At 40.8% G+C, this 17,448-nt stretch overlaps 1 protein-coding gene across 3 annotated transcripts in view; it reads right to left on the minus strand.

Moving 5' to 3' along the window:
- The window catches only part of ctif (CBP80/20-dependent translation initiation factor), a 66,522-nt gene that overhangs the window by 35,034 nt on the left and 14,040 nt on the right, over positions 1 to 17,448 (minus strand). For 2 of the 3 annotated variants that reach the window (XM_033646829.2, XM_033646826.2), the window contains exons 4-7: positions 13,587 to 13,709; positions 12,577 to 12,650; positions 10,417 to 10,521; positions 10,189 to 10,267 (exon numbers count right to left, since the gene is read on the minus strand). In XM_033646829.2, coding sequence (XP_033502720.2) covers positions 10,189 to 10,267; positions 10,417 to 10,521; positions 12,577 to 12,650; positions 13,587 to 13,709 — 381 coding nt within the window. The remainder of the gene's footprint in view (positions 1 to 10,188; positions 10,268 to 10,416; positions 10,522 to 12,576; positions 12,651 to 13,586; positions 13,710 to 17,448) is intronic. The other variant, XM_033646830.2, reaches the window with a different exon arrangement.

Consider the following 17,448-nt stretch of genomic DNA (forward strand, 5'->3'; position numbering starts at 1 on the left):
TGGATGTCTTCCACAGACGATGCCTCAGAACCATCTTGAGGATCTCATGGTGAGACTACATCACCAACGATGAGGTGATGAGAAAGTCAGGGGTGGCACTACTGTCTGTCATGGTCTATGACAAGAGAAGAAGAATGGCTGGACACGTACTCCGACTGCCGAGAGAGACCAGCTAGTGTGGCAATGGACTGGGTGCCTGAGGGCAGGAAGAGGAAGAGAGGGAGGCCAAAGAAGACGTGGAGACAGACTTTAAGGAAGACCTAAGCGAGATGGGTGTCACCTGGCATGGTCCAAGGAAGGTCGCCAGGGACCGGAGCAAGTGGAAGGGACTCGTCACCCAATGTTCCTATAGGAACGGAAGGAACTAAGTCCAAGTAAGTAATCAATGCAAGCTTTCTTCGGTTTGATGCGACATTTCGTTGGCCAACTATTGCAGCAGTTACAACCCATACAGTCTGCTGTATGGTGTAGTCGAACGTGGAGCATTTGGTAAAGTTGGCAGTTCAGCGTGCACAGATGACCCGCTATACATGGCACACCAAAGCCTACCCAAAAAAGGTGGCAATTTTAGTTTAAAGAGACGCTGAAGACATGGACTGCAACAACAGATGTGTTTGAATATCCTGTCAACTAAAAAGGACAATCTCAAAATGACAAGAAGAATGAGACAAGGTGTACAGCAATAGTGTGTAGGTCTGGATATGTATTTATGTGTCTATTACTGTTACTATTACTGTAAAGCACGAGCATCAAGAGCAAGTCTCAGTTGTCACACAGTGTCAACAGCCCACTGCTCACCCAACCATCAGAAAATGAAGTGGTTTTCTGGTTAAAAAGTTAGTTAAAAATTTAACAAGCCTAATTGGGGTGTGTTTTTTTATGTATGCATTGTGTTATGTGGTTGGGTGTGCACGTCTGCCTTGAGAGGAAGTTGACACACCGCAAAGCATTCCAGGAAAAATCACAGGTCACTGGGAGAGGCTACCTGGGAGGCTAACAGAGAGGATGTGTCCTTTTTACAACCACTCCACGTCGACATGTAGCCCTCCACGCACATATCTTCTGTGAAAATGATGTATGATTTCGCTTTTAAAGCAATTTTTACAGCTTTCTCCCAGTAGTACCTAAAAAGGATTTTTATTTTCCGAGGGTTTGGCCAGAAAGGTCGCTGACCTGGGTCAGGAACCATTGTGGATCCATTCATAACAATGACGCTGCTTTAGCGTGAAAGGGGGTACAAGTAACAAGGAAGGAAAGTAAGGAAATGAGAAACGCTAACGGGGATGGAAACGTGAAGAACAGAAATGGAGAATAACGATTATAGAACTTTCTCTGCAATAGCATAGAAAGTGAAGTGCACGTCTTCCTGCCCCTTCCAGTGTGTAACAATTCTGGTATGATGCTCATTCAGTCTGACCATTGTTTCTCTCCGCTTATTTATGTTGCGAGGGCCCTCGGCCAAAAGCAATAAATTTAAAACTGCCCCAAGGGTGGCATTACAGGACAGGTTGTTGAGAGCAGAGGAGGGGGAGAGAGAGAGACAGCGCAAGTATGAAAACAAGAGAGACTGTAAATTCAAGATAGCAGGCACGTAGAATACCGAGAGAGAGGAGCAGGAATGTATAGGCTGAAATCATTTGGACATTGTGGCCAGTTACCAAACCTGAATGAATAACATGGCATTTATGCAGCCTCTGATTTGTATTTCTATTTTCTGTGTCCATATGAAAACTAGCTTTAGCCTTTCAGCTCTTTATATGTTGGTCAGTTGGCATTTTGTAATTGCTGCACCATGTGATGATGTTTTCCATTCCTTAAATAGGCAAATTATTGTGCTTTTTATTTTTGCTGTAATTTTGAGTGCAGGTCCAGAAAGATTCTTTAGTAAAACTTCCACCATATAGTGTCTGCTTTACAGTGTGCTAATGTTGGATTAATCTTGTAGATACACTCTGATTTTGTGCCCAGTAACGATTCAAATCTGAACTTTGTTGAATTTAAAATCATTAAAAGTGACATTTTAGGATACCTGGGCTCCACAGGGGGCTGTATTACAATCTGTTTATATATATGTTGGGTGATTTTTTTCCCTTTTATTCACAAGAATTAACATTAATAGATGAAAGAATGCAAATTTCTACCATGAGAATTAAGTGACAGGCAGTGGTGCACCGCTCAATATTGGCACTGACGTGCTACTGCTGCGATACTGGATGTGACTAGCTCACTTATGTCAGAAATCAAGCTAACATTAAGTATTTAGAATTGTTTTTCTGTAAAATCCTTGTAGGAAAAAGATTTGCTTCATGTTTCATGATCCCTACTTTAAGCCTTTCATGTAACTTACTCTGCAGCTAATGCCTGCCAACTGTGCCAAAAGAAGAGATTTAAAAGCTGCCGCAGTCAGGTATGGTGGGTGATCGGTGATAAGAGGAAAAGATGTGAGGTCCTGACATCCGTGTCTCATTTAATAAGCGATCTGAGGCCGGGCCACAGCAGAGCAGAGACAGATAGACAGGCACATCAAAGAACTCGGGGGTCTAGCTGCAGGAGGAGATGGAGGGATCATTGTGGGATCAAAGTGTCAGAGAAAAAGAGGGAAAAACCTGTAGTACCCTATAGAAATATAATCATACGCCAACCACTGCTGCAGCAGCAGGTTTCACATGTTTACAGCTCTGTTTAAAAAAAAAAAAAAAAAACTTCAATCACATGTGCTCTCTGTGTTACCTTTCATTGACAGTCACCTCATCTTCTCTGCAGGATCAAACCTGATGCTTTGTGTGTGCGTCTGCGGGCGGGTATGCAATAAATTTATGAAGACTATTTAATGACCCCTATTCTTGTGAGGACATTTTGGCTGCTCCGTACTGTGACACAAGCTGATTTTACTACTATATTATCACCATAAATTGACACTGGGGGCAGCAATTAACCTATCATGAACACATACTAGGGATAGAAGATGAATTTAATTACGGTACAGGCTGGAGGTTACCCTGTTTCCTGGGATTTAGCACAGCAGTAATGCCAAGTATATAAATCAGTTCAAAAAGAGGAGGGGGAAGAAAAAAAAGGGGGCATGAAATCAAGTCATCCTCCTTTTTGGCCTTGTTATTTCCCGTCATCAACTGTTTTACAATGCACATTTCATTATTATGCACTTGTAATAGAATAAATTTGGTTAATCTTGTTTGTGTGTATATATTTACTGTCATTCTGATGTGATATATTTAACAGATCAAGCACTATTATTGAATACCTCTGTGGAATTAATTACAAATTTCCCAAGGCATCCTGCTTTCATGTACGTTCTCAAGTCTCCAGTGTTTCTCCCATGATTGAGGCCAAAGCACAACAGTGTACAGTGGTGATTAAGCCAGTATGTGTGCAGTTAATAGAGTGTAGTAGCCAAGCAGCAGTAGGACCAGGAACAATTGCAGGAAGAGACCACAGGGAGGGGGCTGCCGGTCACCATGACCCCCTGGATATTGTTCTGCTGCCCACCAACATTTGAAGGATGGAGGGGAGGAGTGAAGGACAACATGAGGAAAGGAGGGAGGTGGTGGGGATGGAGCGTAATGATGGTGGTCAGAAGAGAATAGGAAAAAGGAAACAGCAAATAGGAAGACGCAAAGGGAGACGAGGTAAAAGATGATAGAGCAGACGTGCGGACAAGTGTGTTTGAGGTGGGCAGAAACACATGGGAACAGTAAATGTGTGAGAGTTAATACCCAGAGAGACATGCAGGTCTCAGACCAACTGACTGCTGACAGACAAACCGCCCAAAAAGCCCAACCCGCCCCCCCAATGTCCCTTCTCAACTGGAGTCCTGCTCTGCGGCACGTACACTTCCAGACGGAGGGGCCAACCAGTCTGTGATATCTCAGCTCCAGACTCCTGCTTTGTTCCCCTGCTGGACGGCTTTGTTCACAGACCAGAGACCGGATGTCTCCTAAATGACTAGCCGCTTTCTCCCTCTGCTTGGTCTAACCCCAACCTTCTCTTCCTCCTCCGGTGCCCTCCATTCTTAAAGTTATGTTGTATTTTGTCACTGGCGGCGAGGGAGCAAAACATGTGAATCATTTTGAAATACAATAAAATTAAATCATGTATGTAAAGTATATAATTATATCCTGCTACAAATTACATCACTGAGAAAACTGGTTTACTATTGCTGTGTTTTGAAGGAACAGTTTGACATCTTGGGAATTATATTTTTTTGTTTTTGTGCTGAGAGTTCAGACGTCTGTACTGTAAATATGAAGCTACAACCAGGCTACAGCTATCTTAGCTTAGCATAAAGACTGGAAACAGCTAGCCTGACTATCCCAAACCTAAAAATTTTAAAGGAGCAGTGTGTAGGATTTATAGGTTTAAGTGGCATCTAGAGGCGAGGATTGCAGATTGCAACCAGGTTAAACTTCTCCCATGTGCCAAAGGTGAACTCCTGTGTTCAATGTTCAGGACATTTTTATCTGGAGCCAAATTATCCACAAAGGTCTCCTCCGCTCTAAAACAAACAGGCCAGGTGATTTAAACCAGTACAAAAAAAGAAAGAAAATAAAGCAGTTTCACATAACAAATCAGTGTCTTCGATGGTATAGTCACTGAGGGTCCGCTAACTACAGTGGACGAGGAAAAACAGGAAAAAAGTGAATGGTTCTATGTAAGCCAGTGTTTGGTTTGTCTGCTCTGGGCTACAGTAGAAAACATGGTGGTGCATGGCAGACTTTCAGTTGACTCTCCACTAAAGAAAACATACTTATGATATTATACTCCATTCATGTTAATATATGCACCTAAATCCCACACATCATTAATTAGCACGTTATTTCTTGTTGGTTTCATACATATTTACCTGTGGACAGAGCTAGGCTAGCTGTTTCCCTCTGCTTCCAATCTTTATGCTAAGCTAAGCTAACCAGCTTGTGGCTGAAGTTCAATATTCAGAGGACAGATGTGAGAGTGGTATCAATATTTTCATCTAAATCCTGGCAAGAGAATAAGTGCACTTCCCAAAATCTCAAACTATTCCTTTAAAACACCATTTGCTATTAATACTATGGCTTTTCCAGCTATAACCAAACTAAGGCTAGAGCCTGGTAACACTGAGCCGACATGATCTTTGCAGTCAATAAATTACCTCTTGGGAAAGACCATTAGGTCACAACAGTCATAGTTCTTCTACAGAAACAGAAGTACCCACTCTTTTTCTGATGAGAAACCTCCCACAGGTGAGAGGATTCTGATCAAATGCAAAATGAATGCATTTCTATCATAATGGGTCCAGGGGGATGTGTGTGCATCACCTTTAACACATACTCACACACCACACTGTGGATGTGTGGGGTAAGCAGACATTTGCTGACATGATTTCAGGTACAGTTAGTGGTGAGAACACCCACATATACCCACACACACACACGAGCTGCGGCTGTCACAACACCGAGGATCATGTTGACATGATCATGTTGATGATGCCAAACAGCATGTGAGTGAGATCGGGTGTCCGTGCTGCTGTATAGTATGTGTCATGATGGAAGGAGAGGTGAAGCAGGGGGGTTTAAACTATCTCCCATCTCCAGGGGAAAACATTATTTAAATTTGCCAGTTTACTGCTGTACTTTTGAGACTTTAGTTTCTCTGGTTACTGCTTCTCCAAGCTGAGGAATTTCTGCTTTTCAGAATATCACTGCAAATAAATATATTTAGGTTTAGTTCTGTTGGTCAGACAAGACCATTTGATTATGTCACCTTGGGCTGTAGAAATTTTTCACCATTTTATGATGTTTAATCGCTTGACAATTATTCGGTTAAGTGAGAGATCTGCAAATTAATCATCTTACCAGCACTTAAAATTCTTAAAACTTAAAATTTTTAAATAACTTAAAATTTTCTTTATCCTTGATCCCATAATATTTTATGTTCAGGTTAGATGTTTTATCATGTTTATTTTATTGGTTTTCAGCATTTTTTTTTAAATTTATTTAATTCACATTTTATTTTAGCACTGTATTTGTGTTTTAATGTTTAATTTTGTTAAGTTCTTTGTACACAGTGGTGAACAAAAAAACCTTATTATTATTTACATTAAATAAATTGTGCACTCTTAATGTTCATGTTTGGTGTTAATAAGACTCTATGTGATCCCTGACATGTATCCACAGTGAAATACTTGCCCTCTGACCCCTGAATGCTTCTGTCATTATAACCTGACGCTGGACGTGCATGTATTATATGCGCAGGTTGACATTCCAGAGAGGCCAGTGGAGGTGAAGCAGACTCCGAGGGCAAAAGGAGGAAGCCCTTTCTCACAGAGCCGCTCACACACCCCCACGCACACAAACGAGATGTTTTCCACATCCCAGGGCTATTTGTAAGTCTATTCTGGCTCCTGGAAAGGGGAGGTGAATGTTGGCAGGAAGTGTGGAACGTAGACGGGGACTTTGGATGATGTAGCCTGGCGGTACAGTAGCTGGAGGTGGTGACTGGGGAAAAGAGACGTGTTGTTGTTGTTTTCGCTTGGGTGAGAATTTTTCATGATAAAATAGTTTAAAAAAACAACACAAAACAGTAAACAGGAAGATGCACAATGCACAAGTAAAGCTTTGACCACGAGCCCGTCGAGGAAGAAGAACTCAGATTACTGAGGTAGTCTGTCGAGATGGAGCTAGTTTAGCGTCATTATATATAGTTAGATCATTTAGTCCATGATTGCAAGATAAACCTGAGGAGTCTTGAGGCGATTAAATTGGTAGGGAAGAAGAAGAACAAAATTATGATATACAAACATATATTCTTTCCTCTAATCTTTTTAAACTGCTAATGTTTTTGTGAAATATTGGATCATTTTACCTCTTTAGGCCTCAAACATCTTACTTAAGTTAATTTTATTCAAAGAGGTGCAAAGGGTTTACAATGTGATGTATTTTAAGAGTTTATCAAATGTTTTGTTGTGTGAAATCTTAATCTGTAAAGTAACTACCATCTGATATGTGTAGTGGAGTAAAAAGTACAATATTTCCCTCTGAAATGTGGCAGTGTAAAAGTAAAAAGCAGTATAAAATGGATATAAAAATGAGTAAATGACATACAAGTGCCTCAAATCTGTACTGAAGCACAGCACTTGAGTAAATTACTTCTGTTCCACTCCTGCTACAAGCTAACAAGTGAGACATGACAGCCAGTCTTGTCTTTTAATAGCTACAAATAAAAAACCCCTGGCACATAAGACTGTTTTGGTTACAGTAAAGATGACGGATGTGTTTGTGTAACAAAAGTGAAAGTAGCAGCAGAGCCAGCACAATCAACATCATTAAAAAGCAGCATACTGTACAAAAAACATTTTACAACTCAAACTCTGTCACACACAGCCACCGCCCAGATATATCAGAAATTCCATGGCATATTCTATGTTGGTGTGAAGTGTGATGTGCATGTGACTTTTGCCCCAGTCTGAGTCATTTACCATACAGGGTCCCAGTTCAGTGCTAATATTTTCCTGTATGACAGAGTGCACATTAAATAAAAATGTTTCATAAATTTGTTCCTTAGACATTTGACATAACGCAGAAAATAACTTGTCCATACTCTTGATTGCAAACCACTCCAATTCAGTTCAGCTCAAGTTTACAATGATTGTGGTTTCAGTGTTTTACGTTACAGTGTGGTCTCTCTAAACTACTGGCCCTGGAAGTGGAAAATGGAAACTTAAGTGCCCTCACAGTTGTCTTGGGGGCTATCCCAGACCAAGCATGGTATTGTCAGTGGATGGCCTCATTAGAAGGAGAAAAAACTGGGCATCAGTGGCCTGGCATCACCGCTGCATGACTCTGCCTGGCAGAGCTTTGGGATAAAGTTGAAAGATGCCAGGGCATGATACCCTGCGCAGACAGAGAGTAGCTGTGCGAGGATGGCTCAAGCTAGAAACAGCTTAGGAATGTGAGGGAGAGAAAATGTGGCAATCACTCCACAGCTCTGTGTCTCTGACCTTGCTGTGTCCCAGTGCCCACACATATCCGATCCCATCACACCAGACAAACACAGTTGACCCCATCTTTCTTTTGGCGCTAAATGAATGAGCGGAAACGGCAATCTTGGCTTGGGAGCTATACAATGAGGAGGCCATCTTGGTAGCGCAACTAGGCCCATCTTGGCTGAAAGACTGTGAGAGTTGAAAATGCAGCTCGGCTACAGAAGCCAAGAGGGGAAGGAAAGAGGAAGACACTGTAGCTCAAACACTATGAACGATGGAAGACATTTTGGCTCAGAGAGCAGGGAAGGAAGAGAGGAGGATGACATCGGTGACCGAGAGTGAACCCTGCCACCCCACTGAATCACAAATCGCCTTGGAAAACACAATGGTTAATACCCTGCAATACACAACTGCAATATCATCTCAACATTCTTTTTTCACTTTGTTTATGGAGCTTTATCCCTATCTTCATTCAAGAGAGTGGTCTATCAGTTTGAGAGCATTATTTATTGATTTCACGTTCAAAAACCCTGCCCTCGCACTCAAATAGCCTCTGCTTGCAGTTGGATCTACTCCGTTTCTGCTCAAACTGTGTGCTTGCACTCAGATACCATGTTGCTAGCACAGATTTCCTGCTCAAGCTTCGGCTTTTCTCCTCAAGCTCAAACTGTCTCTGTGCGCTCACGGAATTTCTGCTCTCAGATTTCTGCCCTGCGCTTGGATTTTTTTTTGTGTAACAACCCTGTCAAAATCCCCCAACCAATAGAATGCCAGATTTACTGTTGACCAATGAAATGATCCCTGCGTCCTTGCGGGCACGCTCGCTTTAGTTTTAGAGCGTCCAGATCCAAGCGCAAGCAGAGGCTATTTGAGTGCGAGGGCAGGGTTTTTGAATGTGAAATCAATAAATAATGCTCTCAAACTGATAGACCACTCTCTTGAATAAGCTAGGGATAAAGCTCCATATTTGTTGAGGTGAGACACTTCATGTTCAGATAAACCAGTGGTTCCCAACTGGTGGGTCGTGGGTCCATTCTCAGTGGACCGCAAGTGACTTGTTAACATATCAATTTTGTGAAAAACACACTTTTTTTAGGTTCAGTGAATTTCCAGCACAGAGCTCCTATTTTGAAGTGCTGTTTCCTGCTGTAGAGTGTACTGTAGTATGATGCTGATTATAATGAACTCTGTGGACCTGTGGAAAAATCTGGACCCTGTGACTAAACCAGTTGGGAACTACCGAGATAAACCTTATAATGAAATAAGGAAACTGTTGTTGTTATGAAGCTGTAAACTATAAATATATGTAAAGAGAGGGCATATATCTCTTCTGGGGAAGCATTCTACAAATTCAATCCTTCAGCAAGTCTCTTAAAGTCTGAGTTAGCCAAATAAAGTAGATCATTTCTCAAGTATCAGTCTTTTTAGTGCAAGATTCACCATGTCTTACTATCTGATTGCTAAAGCTCGGCAAGAAAACTGCCTGGGGAAACAAGAAGAGGGAATTTTGTCTTATCTTTCAGTGTAGATATGAACATTTAAATATTATTTTGATGATGGATGGACTTGGGAAAATGTGCACCTACCCTTTGAGTTGAGCCACAAAGCTGCTGAAAAGGTTTCAAACAGCCACTGCCTCAGAAACAACCTACATCAGTTTTCTCTGAACATTATTGGCTTACATGTAGAGGTTGTACACATGTTTAGCCACCAGGGGTCAGGGTAACATTTTGATTCAGTTTTCATGTTAATTCAGCATCTCACCAGCAGGTGTCACCAAAGGATCATTTATGACCAACCTGTCTCCTTCGTGACATAAATGTAAATCCAGACAGACAAATAGTACATGCCTTAATTGTTCTTTAACAGGAATAAAAACAGTACAAAAAATTACCCTACATGACTTGTTTTCTTTTTTGCAATGATGTTTCATATTGTGGTGATTTTAGACCTGACAACACCACCATTTCTCTGGTCAATATGCCTGTTATCTTTCTTTTGCACCAACAGGGGTCACCAGATAACAGCTAATGGATAGTGAGGTTGTTATCTTGATGAGACTGTGCTGTTTAGTATCACATCAGTGCAGAAGAACTGTTTTTCAGAACTACATAATATTGCTTGTGTAGCAGAGAGATATGTATAGCAAGACAACAACAATCTAGATACATGAATTTAGTTTAACTTAAAGATGAAGGCCAGTGACTTACAGAGCGTAGATGGGGTAGGAACCTCTCTATGTCGTTCATGTCTATGCCGTCATCTTCCTCAAACTTATTTTTGTTCATCCTAAAAGAGAGGAAGCCACATTCAATGGACTGTAACCATCAGGGATGTTAGGCAGACACACACAGATTTAATTAGTGATGGGGGAGAATCCTAATGACATAGCTGAGATAATACAGAGCAGAGCAGCACAGGCTCATCCGAGATCTTACCCCTCTCTGTCAATATGTGGCAGGTGCTTTGGCGTTCCTCTGAAGTGTTTCCTGTGGAAATGGCTGAAGTCCAGCTTCTCTGGCTGCACGTCCCAACCTGCACCTCTACAACCCAGAGACAAAGAGATGTGTTAAGAATGTTAAAAGAATGTTATAATAAGTGAAAGGCCCCTACAAGCTTGGTTTCAAATTCAAATAATTTTCTATAACATTAAATGCAACAATCACATTTAAAGTGAGGGGGAAAAGACATTGTTAGATGTAACTTACAAAGAGTTTAACAGTCAAAAACCCAGCTAATCTGCTGCATCAGGGCTGTGTGGGCACTTGTGCTATAACCAAAAGAGTTTTGGCAGATAACTGTGTTCATGTAAGATCTTATCATTCATAGGAAGAGGCTGACTGACAAAACAGATTTTCAGGGCCTTTAATTTTCATAATCATAAATTCAACACTGATATCATTTATTTGCATTAACCTGGCTTCATCGCAATAGGTTACAAAGTGGATGAGCACTGCAAGAGAGCTATCTACAGCCAAACAGACACCAAGCAGCGACAATGTGCAGCTCGCAGCAATAATTACTCTTTTTTGCAGCTGGGAGGCGTGTTCATGCGTTTCAGGCTGGGAGACATTTTTTGTAACACAAGTCAACATGTCACAGGAGTCACAGGACTCTGTTTACTGATTGGCTGCGTGTATTCTCCAGCCGCAATTTCTCTGTAAAAGTTAAACTATCCCTAACTATTAGTTTGGCCACTCTTTGCAGCAGAATCAGACAGCTGCAGCTCAGAGCAGCTGCTGCAGTTTCCCAGGTCTGTTTCTTTCTGTTAATGGTTCATCAGAGCCAGGTTGTTCTCCAGTTTTACATATTTACATTAAATCTGATGCTGGATCTAATGTGCCTTAGTTCAGATGATGTGTTTGAGGATGGTTTTATATTACCAGGAATACACTTGGAGGAACAAAAGTTAAGTATAATGCTTAACAGTCAGTCAGCAGAAGAGACTGTGAGGTGGTGAGGTGTGGGGGAGCTACATTATAAAGGGATTTATCAATGACCACATGATGCTACAAGAGACTTCAGTCACCACTAGGTGGCGCTGGCTGATGAGACACTCACTTTATTCACTGTAATAAATTGTACTAAACAAATGCATACAAAATGTTCTCCAAAAAGTACACAGAGGGGCACAAGAGTTTTGACAAACACAACTCAAGAGTTCAACATTATTATTATACATATAAATTATTCTTAAAAATATTATTTTGCCCATACTGTACATACACACAGAGAGCAATTTGCAGCCAAACCAACCCTACAATGAACTGCTGACCTACCAGCTGAGTTAAAACTACATTTACAGACATTACCAGTTTGAGAATATAAGCTTCAGCAAAACTTTAACTGTAAGGCCGCTGCTTTCACACAGCTTCAACTGGAAAGGCAGAAATGACTCTTAATTAAATCAGTTTTTATTCAATATTTAATCCCAACTGCACTTTGTCTTTGTCTTTGCACGGAGGGAGAGTTGCTTGCATCATCCTTTGCTCCTTCGCTGTCTGCTCAGATGTGCCAACGTGGCCGGAACTTAGGTAGCTGAAGCTGCCATGCAGCTGTTACCATGGCAACCAGTCCTCCCCTCCAGTGAAACTGATTTATGTGTCACTCAATTCCTTTTCTTTTTCTCCTCTAACTTTCAGGTCCAGCTCTTGTTTGAAAAAATCATTTAGTCCACAGAGGCTGAAAAAGATTTATAGACCGACCTCGCTTGTATGAGATAGACCAAGATTTCAAGTATTGAGGCATAATGTGTTCAGAGGAGGAAGTCAAGCCTCCAGCCAATAGGTTAAATATAAATGTACAAGTATAAAAGCTCACTAAGCTTTCTGAATACTGTCTCAGGCTAACCAGGAGAAAACAATTTCAAGATAGAGGAAACAGTGGACCCCAAATAAACAAATAGCCCTGTTGATACTCCAAGCAATGTCAGGTTGAGAAGACGTAAGAAAAGCAACTGAAAGGAAAAAGGGACTCTTAAACAGCAAAGACAGCGTGTGTCTAAATCTTCGTCATATGACCCTCCAGAAACTATGGCAGGAATTCAGACCAAGTAAACTGTACAACATATTAGGTCTGTGAAACAGCGAGGCACTTACCCGTGTGAGTCCATCGTGTTGGCAGCCCATATGTCTGTCCCCAGGATGTCAAAGGAGCCGTCTCTGTTCCCGTTCTGTCCCAACAGCACACGAGGAAAATATTTTCAGTATGATTACAAACACCTCTTACCAAACCATCACATACCGGGCTTACTTAGCCTGTATTTAAGATTTACAAACAGATGTACCACTGGAACTACTCTTCCTAAGAAGCAGATTCGTTTTTAATGTTTTTTTTGGAAAGAAATTCATAGTTTTTTCCAAACTTAGCAACTGTGATAATAAGCAGTGTGAGTCTATAGTATATATGTAACTACAGTTTTCTTCAGTGTATTTATTCTGTTGATTAAAGAGGTATCCCACCAACTTGGTGCTGCACTTTCAGAAAGTTGGGGAACTTGTGAGAGACAGATTTAAAAGAGGGTGGTTAAAATAGAAGCAGCAGAGACTGAGATATCCTGACTCTTAGTCCATAGCATGGGCAAAGCTCTAAAAACTTTGGATCCTACACTTCCCATAATGCAACTCAATAGCATCTGTCATTAGACCGTGTTTGCCAGGTAAATGCCCACAGACTTTAAACTGGTTTTGTCAGGCAAAAAAATTGAGGCTAAAAGGCCCAATCCTAAAAAGACTCATCACTATCATATAATCAGGGGTGTTATTTTTCAGACTTAACAAAAGCTCTTCAAAGCCTGATCTTCATTTGCAAAATTGGTGCCAATTAACATTTAATGATGGTGAAGGTTTGATTTCTAGTGACATGTTTAGGTGCTTGAGATTCCAGAGGGAACAATACCATGAGTATGGCAGGACACGTGACAGATGTAGCAAACATAACATTCATTCAAAGTCTCAAGCTGTTCCCCTTCATTAGTTTCAGAGGTGATCATGTTAGGAAAAATGAGATAATGTGGTGGTGGCGGTAACAGACATACAGCAGACAAACACACACACAAAAAACACACACACACACACACACACACACACACACACAGGTGTATCTGTACCTTCGCAGGGCCTGTGAACTGGTTGTTTCTGCCTCTGCTGCCAGAGCGTGAGCCAGATCCTGGTCTAGACCCTGAACTGGGCCTGGACCCTGTACTGCCGTTACTGCTGTGTTCCCACTCATCCTACAGAGTTGTAAATGAATGAAAAGAAAAGGACTGAGTATTCTGATAAATCCAAAATGTGATTCATTTTCTCTCACAATTAAAGGGATACTAGATCTCCCTGTTCATCTCAGTGCAAGTTGCTGGCTCTAAGGCTGTTGCTTCAACTACGGACTGTACTTACGCATTTTCATATGCCTGCTAACGCGGACACACAGAGCACAGAATAAGATCACGAGAGAGACAAACCCCTCTCCCAAAATTAGACCAAACTCCAATGAAAAGTAGGCAGCTGGCTGACACTGGCACATTAATAGAACTGATATCTAACGTGTGTTTTCCTTATAAATATAATTAAATGAACTGACTGGTCTGCCTTTTTGTTACTGGAGGCAAGATTGCCATATCTCTTGCTTTTACACTTGTTTTAAGTGCATATTAGAAGTGTGACAACAACCTGTATTGTGTTTTATTGATTGGGAAAACAATCGAGAGAACAGAGAACAGTGCAGCACTTTGGTTGTTGAGCTGAGATAACAGCTCCCATTTCTATCACCAGATGTTTGCTTCTCTCTTTGCCGAATTATTTCTGATTGTTGTTAATTGCTTCACTAAACACTGCGTGGGAAAACAGGCCCCAAGGGTCACGAAAAATTTCAGCTTTATTACCAAGCCTTGTATAATGTGATACTTTCTGAAACAGCATGTTAAAAACAAACTCCCTAATTTTGTTGCACTGAAAATGAATTTGATGCATTGGTATACACAATGACATTTCAATTCTAGTCTCTGTCTTTACCTCCCTCATATTTTACATCTCTCTGCGCTCTCTGAACCTCTCAACCATGCTGCCTCACCACTCACTTCCTGGTGAATCATACCAATCAATCTCTGGGGAGTGATAATACTCTGTAGAGTCAGAACAGAGCAGAGCAGCGCACACACACACATACACACACATACACACACACACACACACACACACACACACACACACACACACACACACATATTTAGCAGACTAACTGACTGATAATTCATTTAGGATTATTTAATTACTGGCTCTAGCCTCATAGTATCCCATGTTAGTCATTAAAAGCATACTTCGTCTCTAGCAACCACAAGAAAGCAGACGAGCTGTGGACTGCTTAAGGCTGGTGTTACAGTCTCTTCTAATCATACAGCTGAGCAGCTGACAGCGAGGGAAAGACTAACCCGAACACAAAGAACTGAGAGCAGAGCAAACCTATGCTTTAATTAATGTGATGCACCAGTGACCAGGAGGTCCAAATGAGCACAGAAGTAGACAACAACAACATGGAAGTGGCAGTAAAACCACTGTTGTAATGCGGGGTAAACACGATTTCCTTGCCTCTATTCTGAAATAGTGTTTACGTATTTTTTGCTCCTGTGTATGGGGTAAAACCAAGCCTACTCTCATAGCTTTTTCAGACTAGCATCATGGGTTTATGGGTCAGATGAATAAATCAGATGGAAATATGACATTATCTAAAATGTGCTGCATCACATAATATTGGTCAAATTGAGGTAAGTACTGTAGCTATTACCACATTAGTTTTGGGTTTTTTTGTGGTCTTCTTATGTCCAGTTTATCTAGGATGTTGCTGACTTAACATAACTTGATAAAACAAGTACTGTTGTTTATTTATAATATTATATTTATGATCTATACTCCCACACCATTATGACATTATGTTTAAGGATAGACCGATACATCGGCCGGCCGATATATCGGGCCGACATTTGAGTTTTTTACTTGTATCGGCATCGGCCGATACACGTGTGGGTTCGCGGATTTATTTTTCCCTTGCATGATTTACAGACAGGCATCCACGGGCAGCTCTGTGTTGCCGGAAGACCCTGCAGCGCACATGCAGCGAATCCTACTGTGTACAGTAGTTGTTGTTTTATTTATGCTTCAGCTTAAATATTTGTTTATTTTATAAAGATATTACTGGAAGATTTAAGAGCACTGAACTCTTTTTTTTATTTGAATGTACAATAATAATAATAATAATAATAATATTCTACCTGTTCTACCTCAACTTTCCATCTTGTTTTAGTATTTTTTACTGTTCAATAAATGTTTCTTATTTTAAACTTGAGACCTGTAATATTTGTTATCATTGTGTCATTTTTTTGATGTAAATTGAGGGAGCAAAAGCAGTATCGGCCCCAAATATCAGCTCAAGAAAATCGGCAGTCCATAATTGGTCATCGGCTAAGGGTGATGGAAAAAAATCGGTATCGGCATCGGCCCTAAAAAATCCATATCGGTCTATCCCTAATTATGTTGTTATTTGCAGTATCTTAAATAACCCTGGAAGTTTAGGTGTCATTCTGTGCACTGTAAGACTTTTAAAATGGAGCCTTCTTAAATCTTCAGAAAGTAAAGGACAGGCTAAGGAGAGGAGATGTAATGTTTGTAACAGTTATGATCGGTTGAGAAACAACCATGACAAACACTGTTATTATACAAACACTGATTTATAGTAAAGACCATACAGACTTTATTTGATTCCAGATTTCTTTTTTTAAGATGGAGTCTAATAGGTTCCATCTTTCATTCATTATGGTCCTTACGATGAATGGTATGATACGATTTACCAACCCCCATCTCTGTTTTTTGCCAGTACAGCCCTTGAGTGAATCACTAGGCCCGTTTCCACTGAAGAAGTTCCTGGTACTATTTGGGGGGCAGGAACTACTACAGGAATGTCCTCTCGTTCGGCCCTCTCAACCGCTGTGTCTCCACTGAGTGGAGTACGAGGAAGGTTCCTGTAAAGTTACGGGCTGCCTCTGGATGTGACGTAATCGTTGCGCGACCATTTTGACCGGGGCGACGTAGGGACGCCGTTAGCCAATAGCGGTGTCTGTAATAACTCACTAAATGGCCCGTGAAAAAAATATTTTTTCCAGCGGATGTCTTAGTTACAACATGATTGAGCTAACTGTAGTAGTTTCATGTCGTATCCGACAACGGGAGGCTTTTAACAGATGACATCCTGATGTTAGCTTTGCTGCTGCTGTTAGCTGATGCTTTCTAGACATCGTGATTTCCCAAAACTGAATAAATACCACACATATCAACACAAAACTGCTTTGCTAGCTTAATCATGTTGTAACTAAGATATCCGCTGGAAAGAATATTTTTTTCACGGGCCATTTAGTGAGGTTTTTTTACATGGCGGCGAAAGCTACAGTGCCCTCCAAAAGTATTAGAACAGTGAGTCCAATTCATTTACTTTTGTTGTAGACTGAAAACATTTGGGTTTGACATCAAAAAATGAATATGAGACAAGAGATCAACATTTCAGCTTTTATTTCCAGGTATTTACATCTGGATCTGATACACAACTTAGAAGATAGCATTATTTGTAATGGAACACAAAATTTTTAGGTGAGTAAAAGTATTGGAACATATAAACTTAAAATAGATTAAAGTGAATGAGATTTAATATTTAGTTGCAAATCCTTTGCTTTCAATAACTGCATCAAGCCTGTGACCCATTGACATCACCAAACTTTTGCATTCTTCTTTTGTGATGCTTTTCCAGGCTTTCACCGCGGCCTCTTTCAGTTGTTGTTTGTTTTGGGGGGTTACTCCCTTCAGTCTCCTCTTCAGCAGGTAAAATGCATGCTCTATTGGGTTTAAGTCTGGAGACTGACTTGGCCAGTCTAAAACCTTCCACTTCTTGCCCCTGATGAACTCCTTTGTTGTTTTGGCAGTGTGTTTTGG

The sequence above is a fragment of the Epinephelus lanceolatus genome, chromosome 19 (genome assembly GCF_041903045.1).
Source record: "Epinephelus lanceolatus isolate andai-2023 chromosome 19, ASM4190304v1, whole genome shotgun sequence".
NCBI classification, from domain to species: Eukaryota; Metazoa; Chordata; class Actinopteri; order Perciformes; family Serranidae; genus Epinephelus; species Epinephelus lanceolatus.